The sequence below is a fragment of the Erpetoichthys calabaricus genome, chromosome 6 (assembly GCF_900747795.2).
Source record: "Erpetoichthys calabaricus chromosome 6, fErpCal1.3, whole genome shotgun sequence".
Taxonomy (NCBI): Eukaryota; Metazoa; Chordata; class Cladistia; order Polypteriformes; family Polypteridae; genus Erpetoichthys; species Erpetoichthys calabaricus.
In genome coordinates this window covers 23,307,684-23,324,980 of record NC_041399.2, presented here as the reverse complement: position 1 = coordinate 23,324,980, position 17,297 = coordinate 23,307,684, and the positions used below count along the sequence as shown (strand labels likewise).

At 39.4% G+C, this 17,297-nt stretch overlaps 1 protein-coding gene across 3 annotated transcripts in view; it reads right to left on the bottom strand.

The window, feature by feature from the left end:
• The window catches only part of sema5a (sema domain, seven thrombospondin repeats (type 1 and type 1-like), transmembrane domain (TM) and short cytoplasmic domain, (semaphorin) 5A), an 857,644-nt gene that overhangs the window by 218,696 nt on the left and 621,651 nt on the right, over positions 1-17,297 (bottom strand). For all 3 annotated transcript variants that reach the window (XR_007935331.1, XR_007935332.1, XM_028803411.2), the window contains exon 11: positions 11,349-11,556. Coding sequence is in view for 1 of the 3 variants with exons in the window: in XM_028803411.2 (XP_028659244.2) it covers positions 11,349-11,556 (208 nt within the window). In the remaining 2 variants the exon portion in view is untranslated. The remainder of the gene's footprint in view (positions 1-11,348; positions 11,557-17,297) is intronic.

The following is a 17,297-nucleotide window of genomic DNA, read 5'->3' as shown; positions in this document are numbered from 1 at the left end:
GTGCTCCAGGTGCTCCCTGATCAATTTCTGGCAGCACTTCTGGGTGTGGCAGAAGTGCTGCATGGGAATCCAGTTCCCCTTCTGGCAGCATTTCTGGGTGTGGCAGAAGTGCTGCATGCCAAGGCTCCGGAGCAGTCCAGGTGCCCCCTGCCATGGGCCACAGGCCCCAGCAGGGTTGTGCTTCTAAGCTCCAAGCCCGTGGCCCTGATGCAACCCAGGGGGGCTGCCCTCTCATGTCCCTGGGAGGTACTGCTGTTGACATGTCCTCTCCCCCAGTCCTCTCCTCAAAAGGGCATCCTGACTGGTCAAGGACTCCGGCCATCTGTCACTATATATATATATATATATATATATATATATATATATATACATACAGTATACAGTATATATGCGACACATATGGGCTGGTGTCTCTGCCAAGATGGGTCCCATCCATTACTTGTCAAGATGGCCAGGAGTAAGAAACGGCAGGACACTTCCTGTCTTTGTCCTGAGGCTGGCATGAAGAGCCAAAAATTAGAGGAGTTTGTCGGAATCCTGGCAGACATGGATAAAGGACCCTAACCTGGTCTGCACAACAACATAATGGTGCAAACGAGGAGGACTCAGTACCCAAATGGACACCTGCAGGGCATGCTGGGAATTGTAGTGCTGTGGAGCAGCCCTGTTGGGTTCCATGAATTATGATCCCTGCTTTTGGGGACTTCCACTTCACCCAGAAGTGTTTTCAATAAGATATGCCTTAATACCGAAAATCCTCCCAGGTCTTGGATAAAAGGAGCTGCTCTACCACACTTCGGATAGAAGACGAGAAAGCTTACTTGGGAGGAGTGGAAGAAAAGAGAAGAAGAGAGAAATTGGTTGTTGATTTGTGCTTGTGCCAGTACCAAAAAGAAGACTTTGGAAAAGTAATAAACTGTAATAAAACCTTTTATTTACAACCAGGACTTGTGTCTGTGAGGTTATGTGTGGGGTTTAGGGTGCTGCATATACTTTATATATATACACTAGCTGTGTAAGCCTGTGCTCTAAAAAGCCTAGGGTCCTGGAAACTACTGAAATCATCAGAAAAGAAACTGAAATGTGGAGATGTCAGGCAATTGAAAGGAACTACTCTGGGCGTCTCTCTCCTAGGAGGTTTTGTTTTGCCGGCCTGCTTGCCTCGCTTGTGTATTAGCGGCTAAGCGACTGTCTTTAATCGGAGGTTTTGTTTTGCTGACATGCTCGCCTCGCTTGTGTATTAGAAGCTGGAGAAACAGTAAAAGGGATACCATTTTGCCAATGTTAGCGGCTAAGCAACTTTGTCTTTCTTCTGAGGTTTCGTTTTCCTGACGTGTTGGCTTCGCTTGTGTATTAGCGAGTTTTCTGTTTGAGAGAGAGAGAGAGAGGAGGAGTGGAAGAGAAGAAAGAAAAGAAAGAAAAGAAGTGTAATTCTGCTAATTTGGTGAAGATGCTTGATAGAAGCTAATTCTTTAAATAAAAATGAACCTCAGGCTTGTGTGGAGTGCAGTTGTATCTGGTGTTTGGGGGTCTAAGATTACCCTAGTGGTCACAATATTATATACTGTGTATGTATTGTATATATACCCGAGAGGGAGTGCAGTGGAGTGTGTACACCTGATGAGCCCAGAATGAGGGCGAAACACGTGTCGTGTACTCTTCGCATTTATTTGACAGTAAACTATTTTCAACCATTCTATGATCTGCTCCTCACAAACTGAGGGCACCGTGGCAGATGTTAGCAGATTGCTGGCCAACCACAAGCGTTACCTGGTAGGTAACCACCCATACAATCAGATTGTGACACAGACTTCGAATGCCGTGAATGTAATTACCCCGATCTACATGCTGTCAAATAAACGAACCACACGCCGTGGCGCAATGTTAGGGGCATCGCCTCTGACGCGGACGTCCGAGGTCTGATTCCCGAGAGGGAGTGCAGTGGAGTGTGTACACCTGATGAGCCCAGAATGAGGGCGAAACACATGTCGTGTACTCTTCGCATTTATTTGACAGTAAACTATTTTCAACCATATATATATATATATATATATATATATATATATATATATATATATATATATATATATATATATATATATATATATATATATAAAATGTGAAAGATACCTAATGATAATAAGAGTCACCACTTTTACCCTTGGGTGTTCATACAGCCCCAGCTACGTCAGCTGTCTTTGTTCACTTCCACGCCAAATAGGATGAGCTCAGTCATTATTGTTTGACAAAAGCTTTCTATTTACTGCAGGCTGGCCTACAGAAGATTACCTGACTCTCCAGTAAAACAAATTGCACACTGACATAGTTCCTGACCATGATTAATGCAATATCTGAAACATAACATAGAGCAAAACAAAAAATAAAAAAAAAGTCTCCATGCTGGAAAAGTAACGACAAAGGATACTGCTGTTACTTGTTTGTGATTTATTTCCTTATTAATACTTGGGCTTGTATGCCAGGTTTCTGACGCTGAGGATTAACTGCGCACAAGAGTGAGCCGGTTGTAAACTTTTACTTGGCGTGTTTCATGCATGCAATTACCTTGTTATGTAATACTTCTCGCAAAAAACAGACCAACAGTTTATTTAGTACTTTATTTAGCTAAAGACGTGCAGGTGGAAGTCTAAGGAATGATAGCACGCTGACAGTGGCGTATTTTGTTTTGTACTTCAAAAGTTCCGTATAAGCAAAAACCTTTGTGGCTGAGGGGGCCACTCTGGTTTTCAACAGGAACAAGAAGAATTTCTAATGATAAAGATCCTCTTTCATAATACCAGCAGCACAGATCCCAGCCACCCACATTGTAAAGGCAATGTCCATATTTTAAAACATTGTGCTGTTTGCCTCTCTTGTAATCAAAAAATGAAAATGAGTGGCAACTTAAAAATTGGAAGCTATTAAGTTAAAAGATCAACAGATCAAAAACAGGAAACAGGCAGCCATCATGTACAAAAATCCAAGAAGTGATGCTTTGCTTTTAGAGTAGCTGGAGACAGAATAAATATATTACCCCTTATCACCGGACTCATCTTTAAAGACTTACATTCTAATATTGTATATAAGGACGTGTACCTTCTACTATTTATATATCTATGTTTTATAAATTGTATGGATTTATTTGTTTAGTTTTACTTTGTTACTTATTCATTAATATTCTTATCTAATCTTATTTGTTTTTTTCTTTTCTTCTAATTTTCTCTTTGACATCTTTGTAAAGACTTTTGAGGTACATTCTTTGTATGAAGGAGTGCAATAGAAATAAATGTTGTTGTTACTATTATCTATGTAATTCACTTAATATACAGGCAGCTTTGCAGAAGCAAGTACAAAAACCAGATGGCTTTGTGATAAATGAAACCTTTACCTGCATCCCTTTTGTTGTTGTTAAGCAAATATCTCACATCACTCTGCCCACATGTTTTCCCAGCTTGTATGTGTGATCTGCAGCTCCGTGTTTTCAGGACAATGTGTCTCTCTAGCTTTCTTTTTCTGAGCAGCAGAGTTTGTAATTACTAAACCAGAAACCAAAACCAAAAAAACAATTGGGGGGGTCGACCGTTCAAACAAATCAGCCAGAAGTCAGTCAGTTAACAAAGGAGCTCGTTTAATAAAGAAACTTTGAGCTTTCCTATTATTCAAAATGCATTATTCTTGAAGGTCTTAAAGTAATTTGTTTTACTTTATTTATAAAATGACCTCGGTTTGTAGTCAGTTCTTTCATATTCCCTCACAATAGTCAATCCCTGAAAAAAAAAAAACCCTATATTTTAAAACACAATTTAATCATTTATTTATTCATCTACTAAAAACATCACATTTGCAGCTGAAGGTGTAATTTAGACTACAATTTCAGTTAGTAATGTCACACTCTGAGCTTGCTGGATTTTCAAGATTTTCTTCATGTGCAGGTTGCAAAATAAGCAGCACCAACTCTGGCAAGTCATACAATAAAAATCCATTTAATACATTAAGATGTAAAATTCTGAGATTAGTCTAACTATAATCTGAAATACCCAAGATGTCGGTCATGTAACGCCACAACATCAGTCACGAAACACTCTTTGAGTCAAATAACCTTCACACAACCCTAATCTTAACTATTTAGTGAAACCGGGCATGCAATGGGCGTTTTGTGTTGTAGACATTTCATGATGTTGAGACCTTACGTGACTGACCTCTATTGTTGAAAATCCCGAAGAAGCCAATACTAGTCATTAGGGGAGATGGAGTTTAGCAGGGTAATTTCGAACGACTAAATGTGATAAGTGGTCTGTGGTACAGTGCAGGTTTTAAATAAATAATGGCATCCTGAGAGTGTGCAGGCTCAGAACGGGTGGGGATGTGGGTATGAAGGTGTCACTCCGGGGTTGATTGCATTGCTTAGCTGATCACACACTCACATGCACATGTGAGCGGATCAGTCAGGTGCCTCATTCACACCTCGGAGTGGGCAGAGGGTCACATTGGCACCTGATCAGGGAAGGCAGAGGGAAAAGGGGAAAAAAGAAAGATGCAGAACAGAGAGAGAAACAAAGAAAGAATGGAATGACGGTTAAAGGAAAGAAGGATAGAGATGGCAGGATCGGGAGATGCCATGCAAGGGTATGGATGCAGATGGTTGGGAGCGAGCCTCAGTGAAAGGAGCCTGGGGCAGAAGAAGGGGTACTCCCTTGGTTACAGGAGTGGCAAAGGCCTGACAATGGGGACCTGAGCCAGTTATTTAGGGTTGATTGCACCTGTCCGAAGGTGTGGGGTAAAGCGGAGACATTGGTTTTAGAAGGATGATCCAGGGCTCATCAGCGTTTTATGGAACAGCTCCCTGCCTGTGAGTTTATCTTTATATTAAAGAAATATTTATTTATTGGATATTTTAACTTCCGGGCAGCATGGTGGCGCAGTGGTAGCACTGCTGTCTCTCAGTAAGGAGCCGCAGGTTCACTTCCCGGGTCCTCCCTGCATGGAGTTTGCATGTTCTCCCCATGTCTCCGGTTTCCTCCCACAGTCCAAAGACATGCAGCTTAGGTGCATTGGTGATCCTAAATTGTCCCTAGTGAGTGCTTGGAGTGTGTGTGTGTGTGCGTGTGTGTGTGTGTGTGTGTGCCCTGAGGTGGGCTGGCACCCTGCCTGGGGCTTGTTCCTGCCTTGCGCCCTGTCCTGGCTGGAATTGGCTCCAGCAGACCCCCGTGACCCTGTGTTAGGATATAGCGGGTTGGGAAATGACTGACTGACTGTCTGAATGAATTTAACTTCCACACCATCCCTGTGTTTTGATGGATTATTTGTTCATTTTTGAATGTGATGATCTGTACTTTTTGATCGATCTTAATAAAAGCACTGACACTTTTTGCACTTATGCCTTACTGGATGTATGTGTCCTCTTTTGCCTATCATTTTGACTATCGACGGTTCCGGGTTGAAGAGGCTCCTGGCAGCAACAAAGGAGTGTAGAGCTGACCTGGACCATCATACTAAAAAAGTAAGAAAATGTATGTGTGGCGTAACATTCAGGTGGATTTAGAGACTTGGTTAGCTGGTTAAGAGTTTTTGAAGCATTTTTATGTGCATTCACTACTGTGAATGCCCATGTCTGACTCTGTCTGTCTGCATGAAACAACTCGGCCCCACTCCAGTGGACCAATTTTGATGAGATGTGGCACACTTATTTTTCAAGGGAATTCGACAGTTCAATTGTTATTCAAATATCTCAAACAGATATTGCTGTACAAAGTTTTAAATTTTCAAAAATTCCTATTGAATAACATTGGTGAATTTGTGAGTTTGTGAATGTTAAAACATAGAAACGTTCTGTGCAGCTTCAACTAGGAATGAGTTTGTTGTCTCAATTTAACGCTGAGAGTGGTTGCTTGAACTTGTATATTTTGTGTATTTTTCTCTTTTACTTATCTGACAACCTCCTGAATGGTCAATGCAAATGAGTCAAACGCTGGGCAGAGCACATGCGTGCAAACAGCTCTCACCTAAAACAGCAGAAGAAGCGCACTGCTGTGTAACTTAACTAATAAAATACAAAAAGGCACTCATCTGGAAATAAATGGATGGGGGAAAGTAATTATGGAAATATATTTAATACTGAATTGAGTGAACAATATTATCTGAAGATTATTATGTTAAAGAACTGACATTATCAACCTGCAACTAAACAGTGTTTCAACTAATTAATAACATGGTGCAGCTCCTCTAACTGATATAAACGGAGGATGGGTTTAAAAATGGACAGTGGCATCAGGTGGTGGAAAGATTCCATGGCTTAAGCCCCTGATCTCTGGCGCTCAACCCCTGATCTTTCTTTCTCAGATATACACAAACAATCACAGTAAGCCCCTGATCTTCTTGCACATTGTGTACCATTTGTATTTGCGTTATACAATAAATCAGTTCCTTTTCCAAGTTCTGACTTATTTATGTAATTTTAACAAATTACCATGTTTTAACTAATGTTAATATAGAGATGGGGAACTGGTTTCAGTTGCTTTGCTACTTTTGTACAAGTCAAGCAAAATGACACCTTTTATTGGCTAACTAAAAAGATGACAATATGCAAGCTTTCAAGGCAACTCATCCCCTTCTTCAGGCAAGATGTTGTTGCCTCGAAAGCTGGCATATTGTCATCTTTTTAATTAGCCAATAAAAGGTGTCATTTTGCTTGACTTCTCACTATATCCATAATGGCTAACACGGTACAACACCCTAGTACTACTACTTTTGTAGGGTAATACTGATACTGGTTTTATGGTAGTATTGGCTATTTTCTATTAATAAATATTTTTCAATTGCTGCTAATTGAATACTGCTCTATTGGGTATACCTTCAAGAAAATTGAACAATAGTTACTCACAGACCTTCTACCACTACCACACATCAATAAATGACATTTTCACATCCCTTGAAATGGACTCTGCTCTGTATGAAATGTAATTGAGCCACCCCAAGCCTATGTGTGCTCTATTTTTAACTCCGATGTAAAGTGCTGCTAAAAAGCATATATTTAATGTCATCTACCAGCACATGGAATTGCATTCTATTTAATATTCTAGTATTATTCTACTATTTTGAATACAACTCATTGTTACAAAACTGTTTATTAAACAAAAAATGTCATATCTGACTCTTGCATGAAGTAAATAAAAATGTGAAATCTACTCTATATATATAAAATCCTAAGCCTAAAAGTGCAACGGTAATGTTTTTATGTCACGTTTTTTGTCACGCTTTAAATCAGGCTTATTTTAAAACCTACATATATATTCTAGAAAGTTGATTCAGTTCATCTGGACATAGTTCTTTTCCAGGGAGATACGTTACATCACTCATCCAAGAGACTGAGGAAGTTACTTGGATGAGTGATGTAACGTATCTCCCTGGAAAAGAACTATGTCCAGATGAACTGAATCAACTTTCTAGAATTTTCTTACCTGGATTATTGATCATTCATTGAGACTACATATATATGTTTGGTATCATTCTTTTCAGAATTTATCACACTTTAAAGTGGTGTTGTTAGATTTTCAGATTCTTATTCCGTTTTTAAATTATAATCAAAAAATATCAAGAACTCACATCTCGCAAGACAGGACTTTGTGCCAAAAGATTTAACCAGGTCCGGGGCCGTTAATAAAAGACAAAGAGTAGGACAGCTGCTGTACAAGCTTTTAAATGTTCGAAGTGCAGTGTGAGATGCAGATCACGCGGCACGGTGGCAGCAGTAGCAATCCAGCAGCTGATCGAGCAAAGAGGAGGTAAAAAAACTGTATTTTTTTCCCATTGTATTACCGTTTAAGAGGGGGTTTCGGAGGAGCGACCACGTCTCCTTGGGGTGCGTTCAGCCCCCCTCTTCACAACACGAGCGGCAGAGACACGAAGTGGCTGGTGAGCGAAGCGAGCAGAGGGTAATCCCCTAGTGCTCATGTAATGTTCATATCAGTAAATTTAGTGATCAAACGCACCAGAATGTGACACCATGCATACATTGTCTAACTTGTTAAATTTCCCAGATATTTCATCAAAGAGTTTATTTTCACAATTTTGTTTATTGCATATTTTTGTAACAGTGAGTCATATACAGAAATCACAGCAATAACAGAATGTAATTCTGTTGTACATATCAAATCACATGGCTGGCTTTGCTTTCAAAAACAGCAGATTTGATGTGATGTCAAGATTCCTGTGCTATTGTTAGGTGTTGGATGACGAGGGTCTAATTTCTTAAACATAAAAATTACTAAAGATATACCCAATGGAGATTTCAATTCTGTGCTGAAGTCTCAAGCTAAAATTGTTGGCTGCATCTGAAAATGGCAGATATTGATTTACTGTAGTAGGTGCTTTGTGAATAAATTATGACGTCAGAGAAATATTGTATCACTATCAGGCAGCCATGAGGTTGTTTATAGTGTAACGGAAATACTGAATACATTTTTAGTCACCATTGCATAAAATGTCACCATGCTATCTTTCTTCTGCTCTAAGTTGCTTGCATTTTTTACTTTTATGGAGAAGAACACCGTGTCACTTTGATTTCAAGGAGCAGGAGAAGTAAGGGCTTTGACTGAGGTTGGGACTGAAGAAGAAACTGACTGTTAGCAAGTAAGAAGACCTACTGCTGCATTCTTGTACATTAAAGGTCTATTAGTGGACACAACTTGTACAATGAGAAATAAATCTAAACACTATAATTAGAATACAATCATTAGTGAATGGAATAAATAATTACACATCTAATGTCATACTTTTCCTATATGGTAATATTGATCATTCAACCCTGCCTCATCCCATATCCTGCAGTGAGGTGACTTGCTTTATCGCAGAAAATTGCAAGTGTTTAATTCTTTTAAAGTTTGGTACCAGCCATTGAATGAGTAAAAGAAAGAAATATGAAAAATAAGCTGAAATAACTGTTCTCAGGGTAAAACTGACAAAATAAAGTCATTTATAGTTGATATTGCAGAGAATATTTCTCTGTTTTAAAATGAACATGTTCACAAATTCATCAGTTCTTGTCAATGGTAGATTTTGACATTTTAAAAACGTGTACGGCATACATCGCGATAAAAACTTGACCTATTGTGACAAATTTCCTTGGTGAATAAGTGTGCTACATTTTAACAAAATCAGCCGACTGACAGACATGTTGTTTCATATGGACAGACAGATGGACATGGCTATCACAGTATAGGTGCTTTTCACGTTATGTGCAAGATTAAAAACAACATATTACGTCTGCTAGACAGTACGCTTTCAACTACACAAAGAGTTTAGGGTACACACTCAGAGACAGGGCAGGTTTCTCCCTGTTTGATGACCACAGCCAAGCAATAAACCCTTTAAATAAAAAGGACATCGAGCACTTCTACACGTACCACGTGTATGATCTTAAAAAATATGGTGGCAAAACTGATGCTTAGGATGTGAAGTTAGCATTAGGTGCTAAATAAATTTTACTCTTCCCAGCTGCATTCATGCATAAAATGATGTTCTGGTCTATAAGACATGCCATAAGAGCCCAGTACAACGAGAAAATGACAGGTATTTTGGCAATAACCAGAACAAAATCATAGAATTGGCATGGCAGCCAGTTAACATAATTAAAATATTGGCAAAGTGAAACTAAAATGAACAATAATGTCTTTCTCAACAATTCGAGTCATTTCTTTAAACGCTACCATCTCTGCATGGAATGCAATCAGTAGACCTGGATGGGCTGGGGGACAGGACTTTCTTATATCAATCCATTTATAATTGAGCTCCTTCATAAACTACTTCATGTCAGGCTGATGCAAGAATGCATGTTTGTCTCACATGGAGTAAGTTTATAGTTTATTCCAAAGCCCTTAATCAGTGAGACTCTTGACTATTTTTTTTTCCATTATTTTAGACGAACATCTTAACTTGGCAAGAATAATTTGAAGAACACCCAATATGGTAATAAGTGCAATATATTTGGATATAGGCTGCGTGTCTATGTTAGGGAGGCTGATATCTCTTTGATTACACATCTATTGTATGGAAAGTGGTCTTTACCTAGGTCCCTCAAGGAGTTGGGGCTGTTTATGAGTATACCCTGCATACAGACTCCATGCCACTGGGTTTCACAATATTAGTAGGAAATAAAATCCACACACCATAGTGACTCTGGTCATATTTTTTTGGTACAGTTCGTGTAAGCTGTTTCTCACCCGGAAAGTATCAAATCACATATTTGGTATTGCAATACAAGTGCAAAAAAGGGACGAGCCTTCTAAAAGATGCACAAATAGGGCTGAAATCTTCATTAGTCTGTTTGGAGATTGGTCTCACCCCAGACAGCCTGAGACCAAAATGCTACAGGCTGGCTTTGCCCCTTACAGGCCTAAAATGAAGCCCTGGATTTTAAAGTAACCTTAAAATACCTGTCAAAGCCATGATAACACTAAAAATGATTTTCTAGAGAGAGGCATTGTAAAAACCTTTGACTTATAAGGACAAGGCCAAAGGTGAAAAAGCACAAAAATGGATCCAGGCGAAAAATAAGGCCACAGGCTTTATCTAAAAACACAACCCAGAGTAAACAAGTCCCAAAACATTACTTAAGATCAAAATTAACAAAACAGAAGCAAAAACACATAAATTAGAAGTTTGACACTTACAAAACTACACTCGGTATACTGATAAACTGAGACAGCGATGCTTTTGATGTAGAGGACCAGGAGGCACTTGGTCAAATGGCAAGCAAAGGTGGAAACCAAAAGTCAATGCTAATCCATAATTAACAAAAAAACATACAATTACACATCAGAATTAATGAAAATATGGATTATTAATGAAAAACGGATAAAAAAAAAACCTTGCTGAAATATAACAATTTACCCAATTTTATTTTGTACTTCTTTGCTTTCTTTGCCCCCTTTCACTCTGAAAGATTAATATGTAAAAGTGAACAGTTATGGAAAACAATTCAGAGGTACAAGTAGGTTTAGAACTGTATATAAATGGATAAACATTATTAAAGAAAAAAAATACAATAAAGCATGAAAGTTTCTGTGACCCTAGTATTTGTTCTGTATAACTATATTAACATACTATATACAGTAAAATAAAACAAAGCTTTCATCTGCTGTAATAAATTCTGTGACTCTCTGCTTGAGTGGATGCGGTGATCATAAATCCAGCCATCCATTTATGAGACTGATTATCCCATTCAAAGTAGCGGTGACACAAATGTCTAACAGTGTATTGTATAATGCAATAGTAAATTCAAAATGTAGAAACCAGTTCCTCTTGGCTGAAACATAAAAGTGAAGATAAAATGCTGGACATTTTAAAGCTCTTACTTGTAGGTTTTATGGAAGCTGCAGCGCATTAGCGGGATCTTTACCACATGGCTTCGGAGTCCTACAAACAGAATGCTTTTACTGTGAAGAATCTGCAGGCTTCGGATGGACTGTCGCTGGCCGGGTGGGAAAAGCTCAATTTCTTCTAACAAGCAGCTATCCGTTGATTGGTTCAATGGAGAAAGGACTTTCTTGATGGTACCATAATCTATGAGAAAGAAAAGACAGTGGGACTGAGTGATTTACTTCCCTCCATGTTGGTCTGAAAACAATTTGTATTTCCAAATTTCCAACATACACTCTTAAAAATAATGGTTCTTTAATGGCACTTTATGGTTCTTTACTGGGTTGTGTGGTTCCTCATAGATACACTTCTTCACAATAGCACCATTTTATTCTGGGAAGGGTTCTTTGCGTTTGAAGTTGTGCTTTGGAAAACTTCCTAACATGTAGAAAAAACCCAAAATCTTTAATATATGTTAGGCAACCTAGCGGGACACTGAAAGATTAGAAAAACCTGTATTTCACAAGTCTGTTAGCTTCTATTCATGGTTATTTACTGTAAGGAGCCTGTTATGGATCTCAATAAATAAATGGTTCTTTCTGGAACCTTCACAGGATGGATCTTTTGGGAACTAAAAACTGTTCTCCTATGGCATTGCTTTGAAGAACAACCCTGAAACCTTTATTTTTAAAAGAACACAGGAAATTCTCAACATCTGCGCAAAATTTGATGTCTTGTGAAAAAAAAGATATTCAGTCCTTCAGACTCATAGATACGTAATGAGAAAATGCTCAGTTGTTACTATTATCAAGAGGATAGATAGATAGATAGATAGATAGATAGATAGATAGATAGATAGATAGATAGATAGATAGATAGATAGATAGATAGATAGATAGATAGATAGATAGATAGATAGATAGATAGATAGATAGATAGATAGATAGAGTCATATGAAAAAGTTTGGGAACCCCTCTTAATTCTTTGTATTTTTGTTTATCATTGGTTGAGCTTTCAAAGTAGCAACTTCCTTTTAATATATGACATGCCTTATGGACACAGTAGTATTTCAGCAGTGACATTAAGTTAATTGGATTAACAGAAAAAATGCAATATGCATCATAACAAAATTAGACAGGTGCATACATTTTGGCACCCCAACAGAGATATGACATCAATACTTAGTTGAGCCTCCTTTTCCAAATCTAACAGCCTCTAGACGCTGTCCTCCTATAGCCTTTGATGAGTGTCTGGATTCTGGATGGAGGTATTGTTGACCATTCTTCTTTACAAAATCTCTCCAGTTCAGATAAATTTGATGGCTGCTGAGCATGGACAGCCTGCTTCAAATCATCCCATAGATTTTCCATGATATTGAAGTCAGGGGACTGTGGCGGCCATTCCAGAACATTGTACTTCTCCCTCTGCATGAATGCCCTTGTAGATTTCAAACTGTGTTTTGAGTTATTGTCTTGTTGGAATATCCAACCCCTGCGTAACTTCAACTTTGTGACTGATCCTTGAACATTATCCTGAAGAATTTGTTCATATTGGGTTGAATTCATCTGACCCGCGACTTTAACAAGGGCCCCAGTCCCTGAATTAGCCACACAGCCCCACAGCATGATGAAACCTCCACCAAATTTGACAGTAGGTAGCAGGTGTTTTTCTTGGAATGCGGTGTTCTTCTTCTGCCATGCAAAGCGCTTTTTGTTATGACCAAAAAACTCAATTTGTGTCTCATCAGTCCAAAGCACTTTGTTCCAAATTAATCTGGCTCGTCTAAATGAGCATTTGTATACAATAAGCGACTCTGTTTGTGGCGTGAGTGCAGAAAGGGCTTCTTTCTCATCACCCTGCCATACAGATGTTCTTTGTGCAAATTGCGCTGAATTGTAGAGCGATGTACAGATACACCATCTGCAGCAAGATGTTGTTGCAGGTCTTTGGAGGTGATCTGTGGGTTGTCTGTAACCATTCTCACAATCCTGCTCATATGCCACTCCTGTATTTTTCTTGGCCTGCCAGACCTGCTGGGTTTAACAGCGACTGTGCCTGTGGCCTTCCATTTCCTGATTCCATTCCTTACAGTTGAAACTGACAGTTTAAACCTCTGAGATAGCTTTTTGTAGCCTTGCCCTAAACCATGAGACTGAGCAATCTTTGTTTTCCGATCTTTAGAGAGTTGCTTTGAGGATCCCATGCTGTCACTCTTCAGAGGAGAGTCAAAGGGAAGGAAGCACAACTTGCAATTGACCACCTTAAATACCTTTATATCTCATGATTGGACACACCTGTCTATGAAGTTCAAGGCTTAACGAGATAATCCAACCAATTTGGTGTTACAAGTAATCAGCATTGAGCAGTGACAGGCATTCAAATCAGCAAAATTACAAGGGGACCCACACTTTTGCACAGCCAGTTTTTCACATTTGATTTAATTTCATACAACTAAATACTGTTTCACTAAAAGTCTTTGTTTGGAAAACAGCCCAGTACTCCTAGGATGTTCCTAGGAAATGAAAGACATACCACTGTTATCTTTTTTGTTGAAAGTAGACTAAATTATTATTCAGGCTGAGAGGGGTTCCCAAACTTTTTCATATGACTGTAGATAGACACACTTTGGTCTGAACACATATATAAAGCAAGAAAATTAAAAAGAAAGAAAAGTTCTGACTTGGTTGTCACAGTCACAGTGAGGCGTTCTACAGATGTGTTGCTGTTGGTATGAAGGAGCCCCTTCGCGTTTCTTGACACACTTCTGCTGAATAACTTGTTGGCTGAAAGTCCTCAGTGTTGGTGTGCCAGAGAGACGATGTGCAGCATTGTTCATAATGGCACTCAGTTTTGTTTTAATTCTCTCCATCGCTATGACCTCCAGGGGGTTCTATAACTGAGCCTGTCCTTTTAAGTAGCTTGTTGATTTGGTGGGCCACTCTTGAAGTAATGTTGCTAGCCCAGAACACCACAGTGTAGAAAATCACACTGGCCATCAGAGAATTATAGAAGATGTGAAGGATGTCACTTCCCACATTATAGGAGCACAGTCTCCTATGGAAGATAAGTCGGCTCTAACCTTTCTTTTATAGTTCCTCTGTGTTCCAAGACCAGTCCAACCTGTCATTAATGTAGACCCCCCAAGTACCTGAAGGAATACACCACTTCTACATGCACTCCTTGAATAGTGACCGGACACAGGGGATCCTTGGTGAGGCAAAAATCAATAACCAGTTATTTGAGTTTGTTGATATTAAGATGCAGACAATTCTATTCACACCAAGAAACAAAGTTCTCCACCTGACTCCTATACTCTGTGTGATCCCCTTTATCGATCCTCCTTTAATGTCTTCTATCCTACAGGCCACACGATATGTGTGCTGTTTCATATCATTTTGAGTATTTGATGGAATGTTAGTGATTTAGTTAATCAACCAATGAATCCATGAATTTAATGAAGATGATCACACTTGTTGATCTGTCGGATATTAGATTACGCTCCTAGAAATCACCGGGTATGTCAAATTTGACAGCTCCACGACAACCTTCCAGCACAGTTTCACATTTCCAAAATGTTGCGAGCTCATCGCTTTGCCTGACAGCCAGTAATGTGCTTCTTGACAGAGCCACTGACCGTGTGAAGGCTTTATAAGTTGTAACAAAAGGCGCTATATAGGCACCTGACCCGACACAGATGGACACGGATGCACGTATAAAATAAAAATACTTTTATTTTCTTCAGCTGGATGGCACATCTATCTCGTGTCCCCCAACTACAACACAGTCCCAAAACACCAACACACCACACACTTTCTTCTCCTGCACCACCACCACTCCTCCAAGCTTTGCCCTCCTCCTCCCGACTCTGGCCACTGAGTGGTGGTTTCTGGCTCCTTTTATTGGGCACCCGGAAGTGCTCCAGGTGCTTGATTGCCGACATCCGGCTACACTTCCAGGTGTGGCGAAACCAGGACCCAGAAGGGTCCAGCAGCTCCTGCTGCAGCACCCCCTGGCGGTGTATGCGGAACCCAACAGGGCTGCACCAAACTCCAACCCCCATGAAGCTCTGCAGGAGTCCGAGGCACCACTGTAACCCAGGAAGGCTGCCATCTAACATCCAGGGGGAGATACTAGGTTTCCATCCTTGCTCCCCCGGAAGATATGCTGCAGGGGCGTCACGGCCGGGCATGGGCCCCGGCCACCTGCCCCAAGGTACAGCGAGTTCAGCTGTACTTTCTGCACTTTTCTTTCTTTTTTACCATTCTGGCATGGTACGTAAAACATGTGACATCGGATAGAAGGGTCTCTTTTCGGTTTGTCTGGTCCAAAACACACATGTTTCTTATTCTTTGTAGCTGTAGTATATGCATTGAACTTTTTTGTGACCACTTATTGGTTGTCTGCTCTCACACACATACGCCAGCTGCTATGACTTAAGACAGGTTCGATTCTGCCTAGAGGAAGTTGTTGGGTATGTCAAACTACATGAGTGCCATATTGCACAGAGTGGTGGTTCAGAGGCTAAGGATCTGTATTACTATCTGGAACATTGCTGGTTCAAATCCTATTACAGCCAGAGTGGATCTTACTGGGCCCTTTATCAAGGCCCTTAACCAGAGAAATTGCTCCAGGGTTACTGTACAGTGGTTCTGCCCGACCCCAAAAACACAATTTCCCCTCGGGGATTAATAAAGTATATCAAATCGAATTCAAATCAAATTAAAGGATTATGCCGCAGCTGCCTCTGACTCACTCAGATAATGTAAGTGAAGTCTGTGACTGAAAATAGTTGGAAAAGTCACGTAATGTGACATGGCCTTTTGTGTGTGAATCACCATGAGTCGCTACGCCTGACTGTCCTCCAATGGCACAGATATATTTAGTAGAAAAAAAAGAAAAATGCAACAGACTGGCACCATTTACAAGGCTGTTTTCCTGCCTTATGCCCAGTGCTGCCAGGATATACTCCAGCCACTGTGACCCTAAATTGGATTAAACTGGTATGTGAATGTTACGTTACAGTATCTGTAAATATTTCTATTATATTACAAGCATTTACTTGTAAAACATCTTGGGATGATGTAGACAGTGAAAGATTATTTTATAAAATAAAGGTTAACTGGTAGTTATGTTATTTATTTTCATTATGAATTTTATAGGCATTTAACTTCTTTCTAATTTCAAAATGATCCATTTGGGCATTCATCTTCTGATTAAATGTCTTCACTTTAAAAATATGCAGACAGTCCATCATTGCAAATTAATCCAATATTTCTGGACAAGGCTGCAAGGCAATGATTGCTTTTTGTAAACCTTGATACAGAATGCGCTTTCCTTAGTTTCTAACAATAATCTAAAAATCTACAATGACAGGAGGCAATGTTATATTAAATTAAATTCAGAATAATGAACAATTGGAACAGTTTGCCACATGGCATACAAAACATTTTGCTGCTTCATCCAAATGACAGAGAAAAAAAATGAACCCTTCAATAAGAAAGAGATCATTAATCTCAAATGACCAGGCAGGTGGCTTGTAAACATCAGGATGCAGAAGCTATGAATAAGGTTGGCCTTAAATAGCCATATAATACAAAATGGCTCAAATTTATTTTTAAGCACAAAAATTTTCATTTTTTTAGTATGTGTAATCCGAGCACATGCCACTTCACCAGTAAATAAAAACCACAATAGCTCTCTCTGCAAAAAGCTCCTGTGACATAGCAACAGATGAACCAGAAATCGCTTGCAAAAAATGACTCACAGCCTGCCTTTAGTGAGGGATGACAAACTCAAAAGTGTTCTGCATACTAAAGGACAAAAAAAAAGGAATGAATGTCAATCCTGTGACAGCCATCTTAACTATTCCTAAATTAATAAGAACAGCATGAATGGATAGTTAGTCTCCATATGTAACATCTGACTAGGTTTTACCTGGACTGTAG